Source organism: Oncorhynchus nerka, linkage group LG13 (assembly GCF_034236695.1).
Source record: "Oncorhynchus nerka isolate Pitt River linkage group LG13, Oner_Uvic_2.0, whole genome shotgun sequence".
Lineage (NCBI taxonomy): Eukaryota > Metazoa > Chordata > Actinopteri > Salmoniformes > Salmonidae > Oncorhynchus > Oncorhynchus nerka.
In genome coordinates this window covers 76,365,338-76,387,701 of record NC_088408.1, presented here as the reverse complement: position 1 = coordinate 76,387,701, position 22,364 = coordinate 76,365,338, and the positions used below count along the sequence as shown (strand labels likewise).

The following is a 22,364-nucleotide window of genomic DNA, read 5'->3' as shown; positions in this document are numbered from 1 at the left end:
TACTATTATTATGAATCTAAGCTCCAATCAAAACTCCGAAAGTAGTTGAGGCCTTAGGTGTGTTTAAATGGATTTATACTGCACACATTAAATACTCATCAACATTGACACAGAGACTTTACAAAGTTTAACAAGGAGAATAATTGATTGCCAACACAGTTCATTCAGCAAATGTCAACATGGTGGTAACTTTGAGCAATATTCTTGTGGAAACAATCTTAAATACACATTTAAATATAATCTAAAACTATTTAGATATTTAAGTTTCCTTATTCAAAACTATAATACACTGAACAAAAAAATAAACTTAACATTGAACAATTTCAAAGATTTGACTGAGTTACCGTTCATATAAGGAAATCAGTAAATTTAAATAAATAAATTAGGCCCTAATCTATGGATTTCACATGACTGGGAATACAGATATGTCACCAACAGATGCATAACTTTAAAAAAAGAAAGTAGGGCATGGATCAGAAAATCAGTCAGTATGTGGTGTGACCACCATTTGCCTCATGCAGCGCATAGATCAGGCTTGTTATCTCACTCTTTAATGTTGCTTGAAGTTGCTCGATATTGGCGGGAACTGGAACACGCTGTCGTATACGTTGATCTAGAGCATCCCAAACATGCTCAATGGGTGACATATCTGAAGAGTATGCAGGCCATGAAGAACTGGGACATTTCCAGCTTCCAGAAATTGTGTACAGATCCATGCGACATGGGGCCGTGCATTATCATGTTGAAACATGAGGTGTTGGCGGTGGATAAATGGCACAACAATGGGCCTCAGGATCTCATCATGGTATCTCTGTGTGTTCAAATTGCCATCGATAAAATGCAATCGTGTTCATTATCCGTAGCTAATGCCTGCCCACATACCATAACCCCACCGCCACCATGGGGCACTCCGTTCACAATGTTGACATCAGCAAACCGCTCACCCACACGATGCCATACATGCTGTCTGCCATCTGCCCGGTACAGTTGAAACCATGATTAATCTGGGAAGAGCACACTTTTCCAGAGTGCCAGTGGCCATCGAAGATGAGCATTTTTCCCAAATGAAGTCGGTTACGATGCCGAACTACAGTCAGATCAAGACCCTAATGAAGACAATGAGCACACAGATGAGCTACCCTGAGACAGTTTGTGCAGAAATATTTTGGTTGTGCAAACCCACAGTTTAATCAGCTGTCCAGATGGCTGATCTCAGATGATCCCGCAGTTGAAGAAGCCAGATGTGGAGGTCCTGGGCTGGCGTGGTTGCACCTGGTCTGCGGTTGTGAGGCACTGCCAAATTCTCTAAAACGACGGAGGCGGCTTATGGTAGAAAAATGTACATTTAATTATCTGGCAACAGCTCTGGTGGACATTCCTGCAGTCAGCATGCCAATTGCACGCTCCCTCAAAAATTGAGATGTCAGTGGCATTGTGTTGTGTGACAAAACGGCACATTTTAGAGTGCCCTTTGTTGTCCCCAGCACATGCGCACCTGTGTAATGATCATGCTATTTAACCATCTTCTTGATATGCTACCCTTATCAGGTGGATGGATTATTTTGGCAAAGGAGAAAGGCCCAGTAACAGGGATGTAAGCAAATTTGTGCACAAAAGTTGAGAAATAAACTTTTTGTGCAGACCAACACTTTATATGCTGCATTTATATTTTTGTTCAGTGTATTTAAAAAACGTAATTCTACTGTTTAGTTATTCTAACCCCTATTCTTCACATCCATCGTGCACCTTCTTCTTTATATCTAAAATGGTGCAAAACACACACAGTCCCTTCATTTAGCCGCAGCTAGTGCATGATCAATTATAGCAGTACAATAAATAAATAAAGCAATTTATGACCATTATGACATTAAAGAATGAACAAAATACATAACTAACATTATAGAAAGAAGAAAGTGCATCTTCAATTCTTGAGTAAGCAATCCAAATACCCAGCAATCCAAGAAGTACTAGGTAGGTAGGTATGGTTTCTAGTGAGGTCACCAGCACTCCATTCACCTGAGATCCAGGTAACAGTCAGTCTTCATCACAGTCTGAGAATAACATGCCATCCTCTTGGTCTTCGTGTGTGTTGTCACCTAAAGAACTTGTCGATGGTGTTCCGAGCTGGGCCCAGGGCTTTGACCTTCTTAGATGGGGGCGGGGGAGAGGAGCCTCTCCTGGAAAAGTAGCCAGAACGAAACACAGCACATTTTTTAATGGCGTCAAACCGAGGCTCTGCATCTGTCCTGGTGCTCCTAGACCTTAGTGCTGCTTTTGATACCATCAATCACCACATACTTTTGGAGAGATTGGAAACCCAAATTGGTCTACACAGACAAGTTCTGGCCTGGTTTAGATCTTATCTGTCGGAAAGATATCTGTTTGTCCTCTGACAAATCAACTGTAAATTGCGGTGTTCCTCAAGGTTCCGTGTTAGGATCACTATTGTTTTCACTATATATTTTATCTCTTGGGGATGTCATTCGAAAACAATGTTAACTTTCACTGCTATGCGGATGATACACAGCTGTACATTTCGATGAAACATGGTGAAGCCCCAAAATTCACACATAAGGAAGTGGATGGCTGCAAACTTTCTACTTTTAAACTCAGACAAAACAGAGATGCTTGTTCTAGGTCCCAAGTCTTCTGTTGAATCTGACAATTAATCTTGATGGTTGTACAGTTATCTCAAATAAAACTGTGAAGGACCTCGGCGTTACTCTGGACCCTGATCTCTCCTTTGACGAACATATCAAGACTGTTTCAAGGACAGCTTTTTTCCATCTATGTAACATTGCAAAAATCAGAAATGTTCTGTCCAAAAATTATGCAGAAAAATGAATCCATGCTTTTGTTACTTCTAGGTTAGACTACTGCAATGCTCTACTTTCCGGCTACCCGGATAAAGCACTAAATAAACGTCAGTTAGTGCTAAATACGGCTGCTAGAATCCTGAGTAGAACCCAACAATGTGATCATATTACTCCAGTGCTAGCCTCCCTACACTGTCTGCCTGTTAAGGCAAGGGCTGATTTCAAGGTTTTACTGCTAACCAACAAAGCATTTACATGGGCTTGCTCCTACCTATCTTTCCGATTTGGTCCTGCCGTACATACCTACACTACGGTCACAAGGCGCAGGCCTCATAATTGTCCCTAGAATTTCTAAGCAAACAGCTGGAGACAGGGCTTTCTCCTATAGAGCTACATTTTTATGGAATGGTCTGCCTACCCATGTGAGAGACGCAGACTTGGTCTCGTCCTTTAAGTCTTTATTGAAGACTCATCTCTTCAGTAGGTCCTATGATTGAGTGTAGTCTAGCCCAGGAATGTGAAGGTGAACGGAAAGGCACTGGAGCAACGTCTCCACTGTGATTCTCTGCCTCTAACCCTATTACAGGGGCCGAGTCACTGGCTTACTGGTGCTCTTCCATGCTGTCCCTAGGAGGGGTGCGTGGGTTGAGTCACTGACGTGGTCTTCCTGTCTGAGTTGGCGCTCCCCCTTAGGTTGTGCCGTGGCGGAGATCTTTGTGGGCTATACTCGGCCTTGTCTCAGGATGGTAAGTTGGTGGTTGAAGATATCCCTCTAGTGGTGTGGGGGCTGTGCTTTGGCAAAGTGGGTGGGGTTATATCCTGCCTGTTTGGCCCTGTCCGGGGGTATCATCGGATGGGGCCACAGTGTCTCCTGACCCCTCCTGTCTCAGCCTCCATTATTTATGCTGCAGTAGTTTGTGTGTTGGGGGGCTAGGGTCAGTCTGTTATATCTGGAGTATTTCTCCTGTTCGGTGTCCTGTATGAATTTAAGTATGCTCGCTCTAATTCTCTCTTTCTTTCTTTGGCATGATGACTCCTTGCTGTCCCCAGTCCACCTGGCCGTGCTGCTGCTCTAGTTTAAACGGTTCTGCCTGCGGCTAAGGAACCCTAACCTGTTCACCGGACGTGCTACCTGTCCCAGACCTGCTGTTTTCAACTCTCTAGAGACAGCAGGAGCGGTAGAGATACTCTCAATGATCGGCTATGAAAAGCCAACTGACATTTACTCCTGAGGTGCTGACCTGTTGCACCCTCAACAACTATTGTGATTATTATTATTTGACCATGCTGGTCATTTATGAACATCTTAACATCTTGGCCATGTTCTGTTATAATCTCCACCCGGCACAGCCAGAAGAGGACTGGCCACCCCTCATAGCCTGGTTCCTCTCTAGGTTTCTTCCTAGGTTTTGGCCTTTCTAGGGAGTTTTTCCTAGCCACTGTGCTTCTACAACTGCATTGCTTGCTGTTTGGGGTTTTAGACTGGGTTTCTGTACAGCACTTTGAGATATCAGCTGATGTAAGAAGGGCTATATAAATACATTTGATTTTACAATTCTCACTCTGTCTTCACCAGTATCTGAAACCTTCTTGTCAACTTCTGGTCAATGTTTTAATCTACCACGCAACATTTGTGTTTAATTAAGTCCATTGTGAATGTGCTGACTTTCAAGTCAATTGACAACGTTAATTGATAAATTCAAAGCTAGGGTGTTGCTAACACGATGAGTCAGTAACCATGGGTACATCTAAATCAATTCTCTCGCTCCTCTCTGAGTGACACTCCAATCTCTGATATATACATCCTGAGTCAGAGATATGTCTAAGAAGTTGTAGCTAGTCTCACCTTTTGCTCTTGCCTTTCTGTGGCGCTCTCCGCAGGGGCTGCTCTCGCTCTGTGGGTGGGAAACAGGAAAAGCCATTAGGAAAAAAAGAATGACAACGGTCTAGGTTCGACAAGCAATTTAGTAATTTGTGTTCTTTTCAAAGCTATAAAGACTGCAACCTCACAGGCAAGTTAGTTAAGAGGAAACTGGAAGAGACTTTCTTTCCATTGTCAGGATTGAAATGGGTGAAGAGGTGATTTACCAGGGGCAGTGAGCAGGGCAGGGGAGGCCCCACAGTGTGAAATGAGATGTCTTCACTCTCTCAAAGGAAATCAATACACAGCCCCCACAATACCATGTCACTGACCGACAGACTGGCCTCACAGTGGCCAAAACATTCTTCTAGTTTCACCCTTAGACCAGGTCAGTTTCACTCTTTCTTGGAAGAAAATATACTCAACCTCAATTTACAATCTCCTGGATTACATATTGAGTAAAAACAGGCAGAAACAGGACCCATGTAAACACTGGGGATGTGACTGACCAATGGAAGCGCATTGAAAACAGGGTGGGTAAGTTCTTGGTCTATTTGACAATTTGGCATTTTATTAGGATCCCCATTAGCTGTTGCAAAATCAGCAGCTACTCTTCCTGTGGTCCACACAAAACATGACATCATATAGCACATTAATAGACAAGAACAGTTCAAGGACAAAACTACATGTTTCTGGGATGTGTTTTTCCTATTCATATTAATACACTTTAAATTTGGCCTTGTATAAGAACTACAAGACACACATTCATGAACAATGTGCAACAACAGATCAGAACAGCCGTAGTTATAGTCCATACTGTCATTTGCAAAACAATATGTATTGAAAAGCTTAATATAAAGAATATTTGAAGATCAGCACTAAATCAGGTAGATTAGTGTATACATTTTATGTTAATGTATTTGATCCAGATATCAGTTTTTGTTCTGTACCATTTACATTTTGTAAATAATGTTGGTGCTTTGTAGGACACATTTGAGTTGTCTTTCGGTTTCAAGCGTGTGAGTTATTTACAGAACTGAACAAATGGAGCTCCATTACGTGCAGTGCGTTCGGAGAATGTTCATATCCCTTGGCTTTTTCCGCATTTTGTTGTGTTGCAGCCTTGTTCTAACATGGATTTAATAGTTTTTTCCCTCATCGATCTGCACACGGTGCCCCATGGTGACATGTAATGTGTGATCAATCATTAAATAAAACATCTCTGAAACACTGACCTTTGTGGGCAGCAGGTGTTGCATTGTGGGGGGTGCAGTCCACAGACGCCAGTCCTTCAAGCTCATGTAAGACCTCCTGGTTTAGACAGAGGTCAACGTGTCGGTTAAAGAGGGTGAGGTTATCGGTGTCCTGTGTCACCTGACACACTGGGCAGGTGAGGGCGGGTTCTCTGGGGTCATGTGACTCAACCTTGGGCGTAGTCATTGGCCGAGGGCCACCTGGGGACAACGGACGAACACGAGGGTCACTTTGAGATGAACCCTTCAGGATGTTAGGGTCTGTAACTCTAGGTATAGACACACCTCCGTTTGGACAAGTGTTAAGGAAGACAGGGTTCAGGCCCACAGCGTTTAGTGAAATATTAGTTGTACTAGTCTCATACAGAAGTAGTCCTTTATTATCACCTGCACTAGAGTCCAACATACACCTACTAAGTGGGTCCCTACCTATCACCATCAATCCCTCCTCCCTCCTCCTTTCCCCTTCAGCTATCTCTTTCTCAATATCCCCTTCCCTCTCTTTCTCCACCTCCTCCTCACAGACACTGGAGCCTTTCTCTAGTTCTCTGTCTGTGTGAATGTTGTGCTCCATAGGAACCCCACTGAGACACTGGTCGACATGTCTGTTGAAGACTGTCAGGTCTGTGGTGTTCACCTCCCTGAAGCACACAGGGCAGGTCAGACTGTCTGTCCCTGGCTCTGTGGACCAGCACAATGAAGTAGACACATGGGCCTCTGTGCTGCTGGCTGTAGGTGCATGTGTCATGTTGTCAGAAGCTGTCAATGCACTCATAGAGAATTGTGTCTCTGCTGATGTATTTGGATTCTTCTGAATGGGTGTCGGTGTCTGTTTGGGCTTGGTGGCTGATGAGGCTGGGCCCAGTCTGGTCTCCAAGACGTTCCACTTTCCATCCTCTGGTGGGTCCTCTCTCTCAGCTTGCAGCCGCAGCCTCTGGGCGCGAGCTTTTTGGAAGAAGGACTGCTGCTGCTCCCCAGTCTTCCCCACCTCCACTCCTCCCCAGCTGGGTACCCAGGGGTGATCCTCCTGCCCCTGGCTCTGCTGTACCAGGGAAGGGCAGGGGAGGGGCTGGGTCTGGCCTGGAGGCTTAGGTTGATGCTCTTTCACAGGCTTGTGGGAGGAGATCTGTGAGGGGCTACTGGAGTCAGCCCTGCCTTTCTGGAGGAATCCCACAATGCTCTTCTGCTGGGGTTTCTTCTCGTCAGCGCTGACAAAGCTGGAAACTCGAATGCCTGCAGACACGCAAGGGTTGATTTGAATTAAAGATCGGAATTAATAACAGAATCAGTAGAAGGTACTTCATATGTTATTGATATATACAACAGCCATGAAATGTTATATTTAGTATTTTTTTCCAGTGGTATACTCCATTTAAACCAGTGAGAGAAGGTGAATTAAGATTACCCATGAGCCTCAGTCTCAGTGGCTGGGGGCTGACGTTGTCAATCTCAGTCTTCAGCAAGTCTTTAGCGACAGCAAAGAGCTCGTCACTCGTAGCAACGGCACACGGCAATGTCCACGCTCTGGTTTTCACCTCAAAGTTGACATTTTTAAGCTTCAACGTCACTGTCTTGCCCTGGAAGAAAACAAAGCAATGACATGGGGAATTACAGGATACATCTGGTTGAACCTGGGGATGGAGTGAAAGGACAAAACAGACATTGATTTGACTGATAGATGACACTAAGTGAAGAAGGGCCAAAGACATTTTCCTAAGAGTGTGATGATCATCCCCAAGCAGCCTATTCACCAGGCAGGCTGAGGATCACACTGGTTCCTGGTATTCTCCATAATTGCTCTCTATTTCCTGATGATGGTCGTGCCAAGGCAGCTCTCTCTATCGATTGGAGGGAAACAGACTCTCTAGTAATTGTGTGAGATGATTCTGGGATCCAACACTGATATTGTGATGTTCTATGACCCCAAAATACCCTCTCAATACCCTCTCTGAGGAAATATCCTTTCTGTTCAAGAACACTTTTCTGCTCTCTCTTCCTGATAAAATAATTTATATGTTGAAAGATAATGATTAAATAATTCCACTCTGAAACCATATAATTGTATGAAATTGATTAGAATCATAAAACTATAATCTGATGTGTGTAGTTTTAGTCAGAATTAGAACAAGGACCTTTTGTTCCTTTTTAGTATGTAAGCAGGGTGCATGTGGGAAACAAATGATAAGAGGAGCTATCAACAGACAAGCTGGACTACTGTGTTCCTTACAGGACATTCTGTCTCCACCCGTGGAGGGGAGAAACTGTTAGCCTTGCAGAAGATTATGAAACATGTTGCAGATTAAACAATGTATCTATGTAGTGGAAAAACACAGACTGTCTAAGCAAGGCGTAGCTTAAGATTTGAACTTGTTTGTGTTATAAAGACTGGGTTTGCATTTTTGATGTTAGGACGTCCTCGTGAATAAACATTTTGACTATTGTAAGCTGAGAAATCGGTTTCATTTAAATCAGACTCTTACAAACTCTGGGTTGCAGACTGAGTAGATTAATTTAAGTTTATGAACATTGATAACAAAATTCTCATAACACTTCCCCAGAGAAAGAAATAGGCAGCCAGAGGCAGTCAGACAATGGCTGTTCACAATGGTGCTGAATACTAATGCCGGCCATAACACAGTTCCATGTACTGGCGAACGGTTTTGTATCACAAAAAAAAAATAGCCACAAAAAGCCAAATACTAGGGAATCGTTGTTTGATTTCAAACATTTTTACTATGAATCCAAGTGAATTTGTGTTTAAGAAAATATACTCTAAGCGAGGAGGAGAAATGTGCTACACAACCTATACCATTACTAAAAGTGTACTGTAATGAACCGAGCTGTACTTTCAAACCCCTCCTAATCATCAAGCCTATGAAAAGGTGAAACAGGTGAGGTAGTTCAGGGCTACAACAAAATTGTGAAACGTCTGCTGTGGAGTACCTTGAGAGCCTCCTTCTGCAGGTCCTGAGCCACGTCTTGACACAGCTGCCTGCACAGAGAGAACTGCTCCTCGAATGCAACCATCTCTCCAAATGTCCTGACAGAGAATGAAGGAGATAGAGAAACATGTTGGATGTGGGAAGAGTATTAGAGTATGTTCCATTATTTATCTATTTATTTCACACATACAGTAAGGTCCAAAAGTATTTGGACAGTGACATTTTTTGTAATTCTGTCTCTGAACTGGATATGTGAAATAAATAAACGCATTTTAAATGAAACAATGACTGAGGTTAAAGTGCAGACGGTCAGCTTTAATTTGAGGGTATTTTCATCCATATCGGTAGCCTAGCAAGCCACCTGATCTTGCAAGCTTACATGAATGTTCACTGCACAGCGGCAATCAGTCTATGAGGCGAATACATTGGGTGAACCGTTTAGAAATGACAGAACTTTTTGTACATAGTCCCCCCCCCCCCTGTTTTATAGCCTGGCAACTCACACCGAATTCTTCCGCTGGTCTGTCGTTCGCTACATACTTTAGTCTGAGAATGCCATCATTGAAGTCGATTGTGGTGACGAGGGGTTTTGCACAAAAAAAAGTCAGCAATTAGATTGTCTCTAACGTATCATAGTTTTTTTTATTTTTTAAACGCCACTTTATACGTGTGTTCTGGCTCAACCCATCGGTTTCTGGACTAATCAGACGGCCCCGAATGGGTTTGCATTCGGTGAAAGGTCGGGGAGGTACTCAGGTCCAGACTCATTGCGGAGAAGAAACTAACGTCCGTAGGCGTGGCGTTGCATTTGGCTGGAGCAAGGAGTCTGGGTAGCCAGGCAACCCAAATTAACGTGCGTATTTAAGTAGTAAAAAGTTTAGCATTTGGTCACATATTCCTAGCACGCAATAACTACATCAAGCTTGTGACTCTACAAACTTGTTTGATGCATTTACAGTTTGTTTTGGTTGCGTCTCGGATTATTCTGTGCCAAATAGAAATCAATGGTTGATAAGGTACGATGAGTGAGAAAGTTACCCAACCAAAATGGCTAACCTCCCATTATTGGTAATGGTGAGAGGACTCAAACGTTCTCACTCATAGTTATTCACGACTCATGCATTATTATCCAGAATCATGGTAGCATCAATGTTAATGGTGAAGTGTTCAGAAACAAGTACTCTATTCTTATTTAGAATAAAAGTGACTCCAAAATGACAAATGATTTACAATGAATTTCTATTTGACACAAAATAATCTGAAACAACAAAAACAAACTGCAACAGCATCTGACAAGTTTTTAGAGTCACAAGCTTGATGTAATCATTACGTGCTAAGAATATGGAACAAAATACTAAACCCTTGACTACTTTAACACACATAAGTGAATTAGTCAAAATACTTTCAGTTCCCTAAAATGGGGAGACTATGTACAAAAAGTTGTCAGTTCTAAACGGTTCACCCAATATGGATATAATAACCTCAAATTAAAGTTGACCGTCTGCACTTTAAGGTTTACCTTAGGGTTAATAGTAACTGTCATTTCAAATCCTATGTGCTTGAGTACAGAGCCAAAACAACAACAAATATGTCACTGTGAAAATACTTTGAGCTCACTGTATGTTGCCAGAAAAGAAAAACAACTACCTCTCTGTGCTCATGCTTTTTCTCTCCCCGTCCCTGTAAGTAAATAAAAAACAGACAGACTCAAGTCAGATGACTTGAACTCATTGGAAGGATTCATCTACTGTATAGTTGCCCCTCTCTGCCCTGCCCACCCCCTCTGCCTGCCCGGCCAGAACCTCTCGATGTGTGTGGAGCCCAAGCCCAGGGAGATGTCGAGAAAGTGGTGCCAGGATGTCTCAGAGAACAGCAAGGCCAGCAGCGCCATCTCCTGGCCAAGATGGATACAGCTGGTGATACCTAGAGCTCCCAGCATCTTCTCTGTCACGTTCCCAATGCCTGATACCTGGCACACCAAAATACCATCTTTTACTCATATTTATTTGTAGGCCATCAGCTAGCAACATGATCCATAAAAAATATCCTTGAGTAAACATCCCTTAATAGGCTGTCTAGGTTAGGGGCTGAGGTGTATAGCAGCCTACCTTCCGGACTGGCAGGTCCTGTATGAATACCATGACAGCCTGTCGGTTAGATGGGAGTCTGTACTGGCCGTTGGGTTTGTTCTTATCACTACACACCTTGGCCAGCATCATGTTTGGGGCAATGCCTAGAAGAATGACCAATAAAAGACCCATGGCAAATGTGTTACAAGCTTGATGTGACTACATACAGAATAGGGACTCAGACAATGTGTCCTCTGAGGAAAATGAACACACAGCGTCTCTCTCACCTGCGCTGGCAGTAAGTGAGGTTTTCTGCTCGATGCGGAAACGCATCTCTCTCACCGCCTCCTCGGCACAGGTCCCAAACACCATCACGTCTCCCCCAGGAGCATCCTGCAGAAAGGGGCAGGAGGAGCTGGGGCTGTCCTCAAACAGGACAGGAGACAGACCCTCTACTGTCTCCTGTAGGCCATCACCCTGCTCCTCAACTAGAGAGAGAGAGAGAGAGGGGTGTGAGATGATTCACAGCTGTGTGTCCATGTCTCTTATCTTCTGCCCCCCTTGTCACTCGCTATACTTGACAGGTGGCAAAAGTGAACTAGATAAGAGAAAGCGAGAGGGACTACACATACATGGTTCTAATCCCTTCTAATTTACTTTCTGTCAGGCAGAAAATGAAGGAAGAATTAGATGAGGCTTATGCTATTAAGCTCTTAATAACCCTCTTTACTTTTGTTATATCTACCATAGAACATGTATCTGCCTTTATATCGCATTCAAACTACTTAAAATTGACTCTCAAAGTTGTCTTACAAATGACAACTTTATCACAGTATGTAAACCATAACTGCAAAATGGGTTTAAAAAAGGAATCCCACAGTGTAACAAATGAACACGACACATTTATTACACAGTAATCCACTGTATTTAGACAGCGACTCCTGACCTGGCACTGACACGGATGTAGCTGTCCCAGTGTCGTTGGTCCGGAGACGGTGGGTACGCAGGGCCTCTGGCCAGACCCTCCTCTGCTCCAGGTGCTCACTGATGTCCAGGTAGGCCTCGTCCAGACTCATGGGAAGGAAGTGAGGGTCATAGTCTGCAAAGATCTCTTGGACCTAGCAGAGGAATAGGATGATTAGTGACCCATATGTCTGTTTGGGGAGGATTTATACATATAGTAAAAGCCTCACTGGCCACTGAAACACTGTGTGTGTCAGATCCTTACTTCAGCGCTCACTGCTCTGTATTTGTCAAAGTCGGTTGGAACAATAACCAGGTTTGGGCAGAGCTTCTTCGCGATGAAGCCAGGCATGGCGGCACGGACCCCAAACTTCCTTGCATGGTAGTTGGAAGTTGTCTGAGGAGAGAGGATAAAACATATACAAGTTGTAGACACAACCTGGGGCTCAATACGAGGTAATTGTTGTAGTGCAATAATGGGCCATCTTTCAGATCCAGTTAGAACATAATAAACTAGTTCATTCATGAAAGAGAACCAGTGTGAGAAAGATCGCCAGATATGAACCTCCCTCTGGGTAGCGAAGTCAACAGGCTTGGCTTTCTTATTTTGACATCACATAACTAGACATTTGGTATCACAAACTATATAATAATAATAATATATAATTATATATTATTTTGCTTGTCTCCATAGTCTTGCGTGGCCAGCCTTCCAAATCCTGTCTCGCTCATGAGAAGCCTGTGCTTACACACTACATGGCCAAAAGTATGTTGACACCTGCTCGTCAAACATCTCCTTCCAAAATCATGGGCATTAATATAGAGTTGGTCCCCCCCTTCGCTGCTATAACTCTTCTGGGAAGGCATTCCAGTAGATGTTGGAACATTGCTGTGGGGACTTGCTTACATTCAGCTACAAGAGTATTAGTGAAGTCGGCACTGATGTCAGCGTTCCAATTCATCTCAAAGGTATTCGATGGGGTAGAGGTCAGAGCTCTGTGCAGGAAAGTCAGGTTCTTCCACACCGATCTCAACAAAGCATTTCTGTATGGACCTCACTTTGTGCATGGGGGCATTGTAATGCTGATACAAGAAAGGGCCTTCCCCAAACTGTTGCCAGAAAGTTGGAAGCACAGAATTGTCTAGAATGTCACTGTATGCTGTAGAGTTAACATTTTCCTTCACTGGAACTAAGGGGCCTAGCCCAAACCATGAACAGCCCCAGATCATTATTCCTCCTCCACCAAACTTTACAGTTGGCACTATGCATTGGGGCAGGTAATGTTCACCTGGCATCAGCCAAACCCAGATTCGTCTGTCGGACTGCCAGATGGTGAAGCGTGATTCATCACTCCAGAGAGTCCAATGGCGGCGAGCTTCACACCACTCTAGCCGACACTTGGCATTATGCATGGTGATATTAGGCTTTGTGTGTGGCTACTCGGCCAGGGAAACCCATTTAATTAAGCTCCCGACGTACAATTATTGTGCTGATGTTGCTTCCTTGAGGCAGTTTGGAACTCGGTAGTGAGAGTTACAATTGAGGACAGACGATTTTTACACGTTATGCGCTTCAGCACTCGCCGCTCCCGTTCTGTGAGCTTGTGTGGCCTACCACTTCACGGCTGAGCCGTTGTTGCTCCTAGACGTTTCCACTTCACAATAACAGCACTTACAGTTGACCGGGGCAGCTCTAGCAGGGCAGAAATTTTACGAACAGACTTGTTGTAAAGGTGGCATCCTATGACGGTGCCACATTGAAGGTCGCTGAGCTCTCCAGTAAGGCCATTCTACTGCAAATGTTTTCTGTGCTCAATTTTATACACCTGTCAGCAACGGGTGTGGCTAAAATAGCCAAATCCACTAATTTGAAGGGGTGTCCACATACTTCTGTATATATAGTGTACATGAGGTAAGAAAACATGTAATGAAACGTCTCATTAGTGCCATGTTGAAAGTCACTTTAGTACGGGCCATTCTACTCCAAATGTTTGTCTATGGAGAATGCATGGCTGTGTGCTTGATTTTGTACACTTGTCAGCAACATGTGGCTGAAATGGCCAAATTCCCTAATAGGAAGAGGTGTCCACATACACTACATGGCCTAAAGTATGTTGCTAGCAAATTAACAGTCCTGTATAGAATCTCACCAGCATGCTCATAGAGCCCACGGCCATGGGTTTGTCCTTCAGGTCAGGACAGTCTCTCGTCTCCACCGCAGCGTAGAAGGCATCCATATCCACGTGCACAATAACACGGCTCAAGTCACGAACCCTCTCCAGGTCAAAGGTCATCTTTTCCACCTACAACAAGACGTTCAGAGGCGACAGAACTTCAATCAAATTATAACACCTAAATATATGGGGGCGGCAGGTAGCCTAGTGGTTAGAGCATTGGACTAGTAACCGAAAGGTTACAAGATCGAATCCCCGAGCTGACAAGGTAAAAATCTGTCGTTCTGCCCCTGAACAAGGCAGTTAACCCACTGTTCCAAGGCAGTCATTGAAAATAAGAATTTGTTCTTAACTGACTTGCCTAGATAAATAAATGTAAAATAAAATATACTGTAGAAGCTATAAACTTACTGTATCTGTGTGTCAGAGGTTGCATAATGTGTGTTTTTAAAATGTTATTTAACTCGGAAAGTCAGTTTACAATGATGGCCTACCTCGGCCAAACCCTAACGACGCTGGGTCAATTGTGTGTCGCCCTATGGGACTCTCAATCACAGCCGGTTGTGATACAGCCTGGAATCAAACCAGGGTCTGCAGTGCCTTAGACCGCTGCACCACTCGGGAGCCTGCGTGTGTATAGAGCCCACCTGCACTGTACCTGTGTTTGTGCTTTGCTCAACTGTTGCTCAGTGATGTGTGCTTTCTGCAGCATCATCCTCTCAATGCGCTGGTTCACCTGCTGTTCCTTTTTCATCTCGTTCTCATAGAACCTGGAGCCCTGTAGGAGAGGAAGGTAAACACAGAGGCTGATGACCTCCAGTAACTGGCCATGTTACACTGTGAGAAGAGAACACACTGGGCCTCAACAAGTGGGTTTGTCAGTTCCTGTGCCATTACATTACAGTAAGGTAGCTAACTAGGGTATTAACTCAGAGTCTAGGCGAGTGTTAGTTTGGGTGTTTGGATACAGACAGAAGTTCTCAACATGGTACCTTGGAGGACTTCATGATGATCTTGTTTATCTTGTCCCTGTCAAGGCCCTCCATTCCAGCCTTGTTGTCATTGAGGGCCATTCTGGAGAGGAAGCCCTCCCCACTGGAGGACGTCCCCCCAGTCTCCATCCTTCACCTCAAGTGAGACCCTGCATTTAATACATAAAGTTAACGTTAGAACAAGAAAGAATAATTATGGTAACTAAGTTAACAAACTAGCTACCACAATATGTACCAACAGTTGGTTAAAAATATTCTAAACAGCCAGTAACGTTTGAAGCAAGTTTCCAACTATCAATGACAAAAACAAAATTATATTTTGTTGGTGTACTGGCCGAATTTGGCGCCATTATAAGTATCTTCTTTGCCGATGCATCTTGTCTTCGGTCTTCACTCCTGAGTTTTGAATATGCTTCCGCATGCTAGCCACGTCATTATGGGGCAGGACCGGAGGTACAGTCAGAGAGGAAGAGGTTAAAGAGAGAGGCCCAACTCTGCGGAAAATCTGTCTCCCTCCAGCAGGTGGCGTTTAAAGAAAAATGCACACCAAGCAAGGAGTTTTTGTATGTAGATCAATGAGTTTAGAATTTGGTAAAACATTAAATGAATGGCCTATTTGCTACGTGAGGTTTATTTGATTGAATATAATTTTCGTAATGCTTAATTTGTTACGAGTGTACTGATCTAAAGGTACAATATAAATATAAGGACACATGACATCCCCGCAAAACACCTGATATCAGTTGTCTCGAGATGGCTATGCATATTCATGACATGAGGCTAGTAGCATAGCATCTCTCCATTGAATACAGCACAGGTAGCTGCTGAGGGAGAAAAGCTCAAATGGAACGGAGCAAATGGAATGGCATCAAACACCTGGAAACCATGTGTTTGATGTATTTGTTACCATTTCATCTACTCCGCTCATCATTACAACGAGACCGATCTCCCTAATTAAGGTGACACCAACCTCCTGTGGAATACAGGTGGTTGAATTCAACAACCCTCATCAAATATTTAAAACATTTGGAAAATAATTTGATCCACAAATCCAAAGAAAGGATAGACGGGAGCTAGACAGCCTATTCCAATTGTTAGGGCGGAGAGACAAGTCTCTTGTCTGTATAGAGAGGCCGATTGATGAAGAAGAAGAAGAACCTGGATTTTGTGGGGACAGTTGAGTGGAAAAAGGCTATAGAGACAAGCGGGAACCACAGAAACTTCTGTTATGAGTGTGGGGACCTACTGCCTCTACCTAAGCTGCAGGAGACAGTCTTCTGTTTCAGCTGTGAGGAAGGAAAGAGGAAAAGGAGGAAGAAGGCGTCGAAGAGAATGAGGAAAGCAGAGGTTGAGGTTGAATTTGATGAAGATGACAATAGAAAGGGAGATGGGGAGGCGAAGAAGACTGGTGGCAAGTACAAGCAGAGCAAGGAGTATGCCATGTCAAGTGCTGGAGGTGAAATAGAAATGAGTGAGAGCGAGTTAAGTGGAGTGGAAGCTGTGGTGAAGAGCTCAGAGCCCGAGCCTTTCATCAATTGACATGATAAAGAACAATCTCATCCAGTAGGAGTGACATTTTTTGAGAAAGTGAATCCTTGCCTTTTAGCAGATCCATTTGTGGTTTCAGGGTGGGTGGTAAAGGAGTTGGGTGCAGCTGAGTCATTGAAGGTAACACGTGATATTTGCTTGTGATGTTTGTGTATGTTTCTTCTGCCCAGAGGGAGCGAGATCAGTTTATTGCTTTGCTCTTAGGAATAGGGCGCCATTGAAAGGAGTGATTACTGGGGTAGCGGTGAAGGTGGACCAGCTGAAGGGGAAGATTCCCGGTGTTTGTGATGCTCGTCGTTTGGTGCGATGCAGACTGGGTGGCGTGACTGGTGAGAGTCATTGCCTGTTCTGAGTTTTGATGTTGAGTCTTTGCCCGATAAAGGAATGTTAGAATATTTCAGTTATCCCGTACAAGGTTTTGTGCTAAACCCATTACGTTGTTACAGGTGTCAAGTTTATGGGCATGTGGCAGCAATGTGTAGGGGGGAGTGGCAGCAGTGTGTGAGAAGTGTGCAGAAGGGCATGAGACAAAAGTAATGTGCAGTATTGGGGAAAGAAGCGTATGTGTTAATTGTAGAGGTGGCCATGGTGCTGGGGATCAGAAAGAAGTGTCCGGTGCGAGAGAGGCAGGTTGAGGTTACCAGGGTTAGAGTAGTGCAGAGGGTGTCATATTCACACACTGAAAAAAGTAGAGGAAGATGGGTCAGGGTGAGGGATCCTGATATGATTAACATTCATAGCTATGGTTATCAACTGTACAGCAGAGATGGAACATAGGTCACAGAAATGAGATGTTGTGGTGGCAGAGAAGTTTTTGGGGGTACCATATTTGACTTCAGAAGAGTTATAGGGTGTTTTGGTTGGCAGTGTCCTGTTGGCCTGGGGAAAAGAGCCAGATGGGTTTAAATAATGAAATAGGGTTGTGGGTTTTAATGAGTGTAAGGTTAAGGTTGGGTAATTGTTGATATAATTTCTCCATTTTGTTTTGTGGATCAAAGTATAATGGATTTATATCCCAGTCAAGTTGTTGGTGGTAATGCATCATAATGTGTATGCCAACCGCTGTTAAACCTCACTGAAGAAGAAGATGCAGTAATGCCCAACATCCAGGAACGCCCCGAATTGCGGCCGCTGATAAACAAAACCTTGACAATACATGTCCATCTACATAAACTTTAACAGGTGAGCCAGTGTTGTTGATTTATTAATATGATCTCTCTATGTAACGTGATTAATTTATTCAAACAATGAAATATCACATCGTAGCAAGTGATTTTGATTTAGAGATCATATATTTTGCGCAGTTTCTGCATAGCGGCGATGATACCGAACAACCACAGGCGGAGGCAAACAGGTTTGGGTCGTCCCGTTCATGACAGCGCACTACAGATTCGCGGGGAGGCTAGCTATCGTACTGTTAGTTCTCGGAGTCTGAGGGCGTCTCTGAAAGGATTTACCATGTGTATTTGATCGTAGAGGATATGGCGCATTTAAACAGAAGGACTATTTTGACTGCTGCGTTTTGACTGGATTGCTAGCCAGCTAACTAGCTTTAGCTAAATGCATTGTATTTGCTTCTAGCTAACTTGAGATAGCAAACGTTGTCGTGTTGCTATCGAAACACATAGCCCGCAAGAAGTTGTGGATTTAACGCTACGTTAGTTAGCTAACCATGCAATTATTGCATGCCAGAGACAATCAGGAGTGGCTTGCTTAGTTATACTGTCTCATGTTTTTCTACAACGTTTGCCCTCTAACCGATTTGGCAACACTCGCTAGGCCAAGTCTTATCAATTTGTGTATATTTAATTTGCTCGTGGTAAACGCTATACTCTAGGTAACTACCAACAACTTGGTTGTTAAATGTCGGAGAAGAGTTCGAACTCGTCGGGCTCCGATGAAGATGTGGATCCCGAATCTGGGCAGCCTGTTGAACTCGGTGGCGTCCTAAGCAAGGTAAGACAAACAATGTATCTTTATTCAGGACTTGATCCTCTTAAAAAACATTATGCTAAAACTACAATAACTAAATACCTGCTAGCTTTTATTCAAAGTTTGATGTGCCCATTGTACACTTCCCTATGGTGTACAATGGTTGGGTCAGATTGACAATGTTTTGATCAATCTAAATTACTATCAGCCAATAGGTACAACAAACAAATGGCCGCTGTTACTAATAACAAGCTGCCTGGGCCAAATTGCAATCAGGGATTGACATTAAAGTCTGAAAGGCACTTGCCCAGTATTTTTTTGGGTTGCTCGAGGATTCTGATCAGTTGACCAAAAATGTAAATGAGCTATTTATACACAAAGTGCAATATATCGCCTGCCTTTCATCTACACATGGGGAGGAATCAGAAAAATTAGTTTTAGGCTACTGGAATTCTTTGCAGATTGGCTGTTATTTTATTTGATCACATGCCCAATGGGACAACATCAAAGCAGGCTCCACTGCTCAGTTCACTTGCCTCAAGCAATAGGGTGACCTTTAATGTCAGTCCCTGGCCATTAATAGCATCCTTTTGTAGGACATGCAACACCCACTTCTCTTTCAATTAACCAGGAAATGAATTTAACCAATCATTGTCATCTATAGTGATTGTGTGAAACTAAATACATGACCCCTGTCCTACTGTAAGTACACCGCTAGTAGAGTTGTAGGCTTGACTATCTGCTCTTATGTTTTGTTGACAGTGGACCAACTACATTCACGGTTGGCAGGACCGGTGGGTAGTGTTGAAGAACAACACTCTGAGCTACTATAAGTCAGAGGATGAGCGGGAGTACGGCTGCAGGGGCTCTCTGTGTCTCAGCAAAGCTATCATCACTGTAAGTAAGAGGAAATGTTCATTTCCTCTCAGAAAGCAGCATTATGGCACATTTTGGCAAAAATGTTTGTTCAGACACTGAAATGGTGGAAGTGAAATGACAAGGGCATACTGACACTACAAGAAGCACCAGTTGTAAACACATATACATTGTTCTTTATTAGGCATCTGAAATCCTGATTCTGTATTGTAATGTCTGGCCACATACTGTTATCCTTTGTGTGGCCTGCTTCTGTTTCTAGCCAGTTGACACTTTATTCTCCCCAGGCAGGTTGGTTAGATACACTGAAATCCAACTCCCTTGTTAAACATATTTTCTTTCTGAAATACCATGGTTCACTACAGAGGCCAAACAAATGGTGTTACTGCTATTTGTGCAATAGGATTAAATGACTGAAATCAGATTAAAACCATAATATGGGTTGTTGTAACTTCCCTTAGGTCCAATGCAGCTGTTTTTATCTCAATATTAAATATAATTTCTGGGTAACAACTAAGTAACAATTAAATACCTTACTGTGATTGTTTTCAATTAAATGGTCAAAAAGAAACAAAAATAGCTTCTTATCAAAGAGCAATTTCTCAAGCAAGTATTTTGCTAGGGCTCTCTGGGAGAGGTCTGAGTTAGGAGGGGAAAATTACAAATGAGCTGTTATTGGCAGAGAGGTGTGGAACTCTTTCTCATTGGTCTATTAACTAATTTACCACCTGGTAATGTCACCAGGCAGGCAAAAAGTCCATCTCACCAAAACAAGCTGAAATTTCAGGCAGTTGTTTCTAACAGCTCTTACACTAAGGAAAGGGAAAGGAGAATAACTAGTCAGTTGTACAACTGAATGCATTCAACTGAAATGTGTCTATCGCATTTAACCAAACCCCTCTGAATCAGAGAGGTGCGGGTGGCTGCCTTAATCAACATCCACGTCATCGGCTCCCAGGGAACAGTGGGTCAACTGCCTTGCATGGGTAGAATGACAGATTTTTTACCTTGTCAACTCAGGGATTAGTTCCAGCAACCTTTCGGTTACTGGCCCAACGCTCCTACCTGCCAGGCTACCTAAAGGACACTATCATAATTTACACAGTATTATTACAACCTCATAGTGTGGATGTATACAGTACCAGTCAAAAGTTAGGACACACCTACTCATTCAGGGGTTTTTCTTTATTTTTACTATTTTATACATTATAGAATAATAATGAAGACATCAGCTATGAAATAACACATGGAATCGTGTAGTAACCAGAAAAGTGTTAAACAAATCTAAATATATTTTATATTCTTCAAATTGCCACCCTTTGCCTTGATGACAGCTTTGCACACGCTTGGCGTTCTCTCAACCAGCTTCATGAGGTAGTCACCAGGAATGCATTTCAATTAACATGTGTGCCTTGTTAATTTGTGGAATTTCTTTCCTTAATGTGTTTGAGCCAATCAGTTGTGTTGTGACAAGGTAGGGGTGGTATACAGAAGATAGCCCTATTTGGTAAAATACAAAGTCCATATTATGGCAAGAACAGCTCAAATAAGCAAAGCGAAACGACAGTCCATTACTTTAAGACATGAAGGTCAGTCAATGTGGAACATTTCAAGAACTTTGAACGTTTCTTCAAATGCAGTCGCAAAATCCATCAAGCACTTTGGTGAAATTAGCTCCCATGAGTCCCACAGGAAAGGAAGACCCAGAGTTCCCTCTGCTGCAGAGGATAAGTTATAGTTGTCAGCCTCAGAAATTGCAGCCCAAATAAATGCTTCACAGAGTCCAAGTAACAGACACATCTCAACATCAACTGTTCAGAGGAGACTGCGTGAATCAGGCCTTCATGGTCAAATTGCTGCAAAGAAACCACTGATAAAGGACACTAATAAGAAGAGACTTGCGACTTGCTTGGGCCAAGAAACATGAGCAATGGACATTAGACCGGTGGAAATCTATCCTTTGGTCTGATGAGTCCAAATTTTTGGTTCCAACTGCCGTGTCTTTGTGAGACGCAGAGAAGGCCAACTGAAGATCTCTGCATGTGAGATTCCCACCGTGAATAATGGAGGAAGTGGTGTTATGGTGTGGGGATGCTTTGCTGGTGATGCTGTCTGTCATTTATTTAGATTTGAAGGCACACTTAATCAGCATGGCTACAACAGCATTCTACAGCGCTACGCCATCCCATCTCGTTTGCGCTTAGTGTGACTGTCATTTGTTTTTCTACAGGACAATGACCAAGAAGGAGAGTGATGGTGCTACATCATGACCTGGCCTCTACAATCACCCGACCTCAACCTAATTGAGATGGTTTGGGATGAGTTGGACCGCAGAGTGAAGGAAAAGCAGCCAAGAAGTGCTCAGCATATGTGGGAACTCCTTCAAGACATTTGGAAAAGCATTCCTCATGAAGCAGGTTGAGAGAATGCCAAGAGTGTGCAAAGCTATCATCAAGGCAAAGGGTGGCTACTTTGAAGAATCTCTAAAATATATTTTGATTTAACACTTTTTGGTTACTACATGATTTCATAGTTTTGATGTCTTCACTATTATTCTACAATGTAGAAAATAGTACAAATAAAATAAAAACCCTTGTAGGTGTGTCAAAATGTTTAACTGGTACTGTATAACACAGGATTTTTTTTTTTTACTGTATTGGGCATTTAGGTGAAAGGTGTCTTTGTGCTTCTAAGAGAGCATTAGAAAAAAGGAACTATGTAAATGCAACTGACGACAAGGTTTTAACTACTAGCACCACACCTACACAGTCAGTGGCACTCAGTCTGTTTGTAATGAAGGCAAAAATAAGACTCAAAGACGCAACCCCTTTCTGCCATCTTTCCAAATATCCCTGAGCTGTCTGTCGACAGACTCTTCTATCTGCGTTGTGTGAGGTCTTAGGAATGCAGAAACTAGCCATTGGCAGTGTTTGGAAAG

The 22,364-nt window shown here is 43.2% G+C and overlaps 2 protein-coding genes across 3 annotated transcripts in view; one reads left to right on the top strand and one right to left on the bottom strand.

Moving 5' to 3' along the window:
• Positions 1-58: 58 nt before the first annotated feature.
• LOC115140167 (DNA polymerase kappa-like) lies at positions 59-15,497 on the bottom strand. 2 transcript variants are annotated; one of them, XM_029678340.2, is made up of 15 exons: positions 15,406-15,497; positions 15,071-15,219; positions 14,737-14,856; positions 14,055-14,207; positions 12,170-12,301; positions 11,888-12,059; positions 11,229-11,429; positions 10,981-11,105; positions 10,651-10,841; positions 10,520-10,552; positions 8,874-8,970; positions 7,336-7,507; positions 5,913-7,163; positions 4,663-4,711; positions 59-2,177 (listed from the first exon to the last, which is right to left on the bottom strand). In XM_029678340.2, exons 2-15 carry the CDS (start codon positions 15,197-15,199, stop codon positions 2,093-2,095), a joined length of 2,910 nt encoding a protein of 969 aa, XP_029534200.1. In that variant the 5' UTR covers positions 15,200-15,219; positions 15,406-15,497; the 3' UTR covers positions 59-2,092. The 2 variants fall into 2 exon arrangements, with proteins under 2 accessions (XP_029534200.1, XP_029534201.1); XM_029678341.2 differs by having other exon boundaries at positions 10,675-10,841.
• A 2,440-nt stretch (positions 15,498-17,937) lies between these two features.
• Positions 17,938-22,364, top strand: part of LOC115140165 (ceramide transfer protein-like) — a 45,747-nt gene continuing 41,320 nt past the window's right edge. The window contains exons 1-2 of the mRNA XM_065026712.1: positions 17,938-18,574; positions 19,313-19,447. Coding sequence (XP_064882784.1) covers positions 18,482-18,574; positions 19,313-19,447 — 228 coding nt within the window. The 5' untranslated portion in view covers positions 17,938-18,481. The remainder of the gene's footprint in view (positions 18,575-19,312; positions 19,448-22,364) is intronic.

What these genes read in the sequence shown, in the direction of transcription:
- LOC115140167 (XM_029678340.2), bottom strand. Translation starts at nt 15,199, where the DNA reads ATGGAGACTGGGGGGACGTCCTCCAGTGGGGAGGGCTTCCTCTCCAGA. An exon ending in CTCACTTACTGCCAGCGCAG is followed by an intron (nt 11,106 to 11,228) that starts GTGAGAGAGACG and finishes TCATTCTTCTAG; the next exon opens with GCATTGCCCCAAACATGATG. An exon ending in AGGACCTGCCAGTCCGGAAG is followed by an intron (nt 10,842 to 10,980) that starts GTAGGCTGCTAT and finishes TTGGTGTGCCAG; the next exon opens with GTATCAGGCATTGGGAACGT.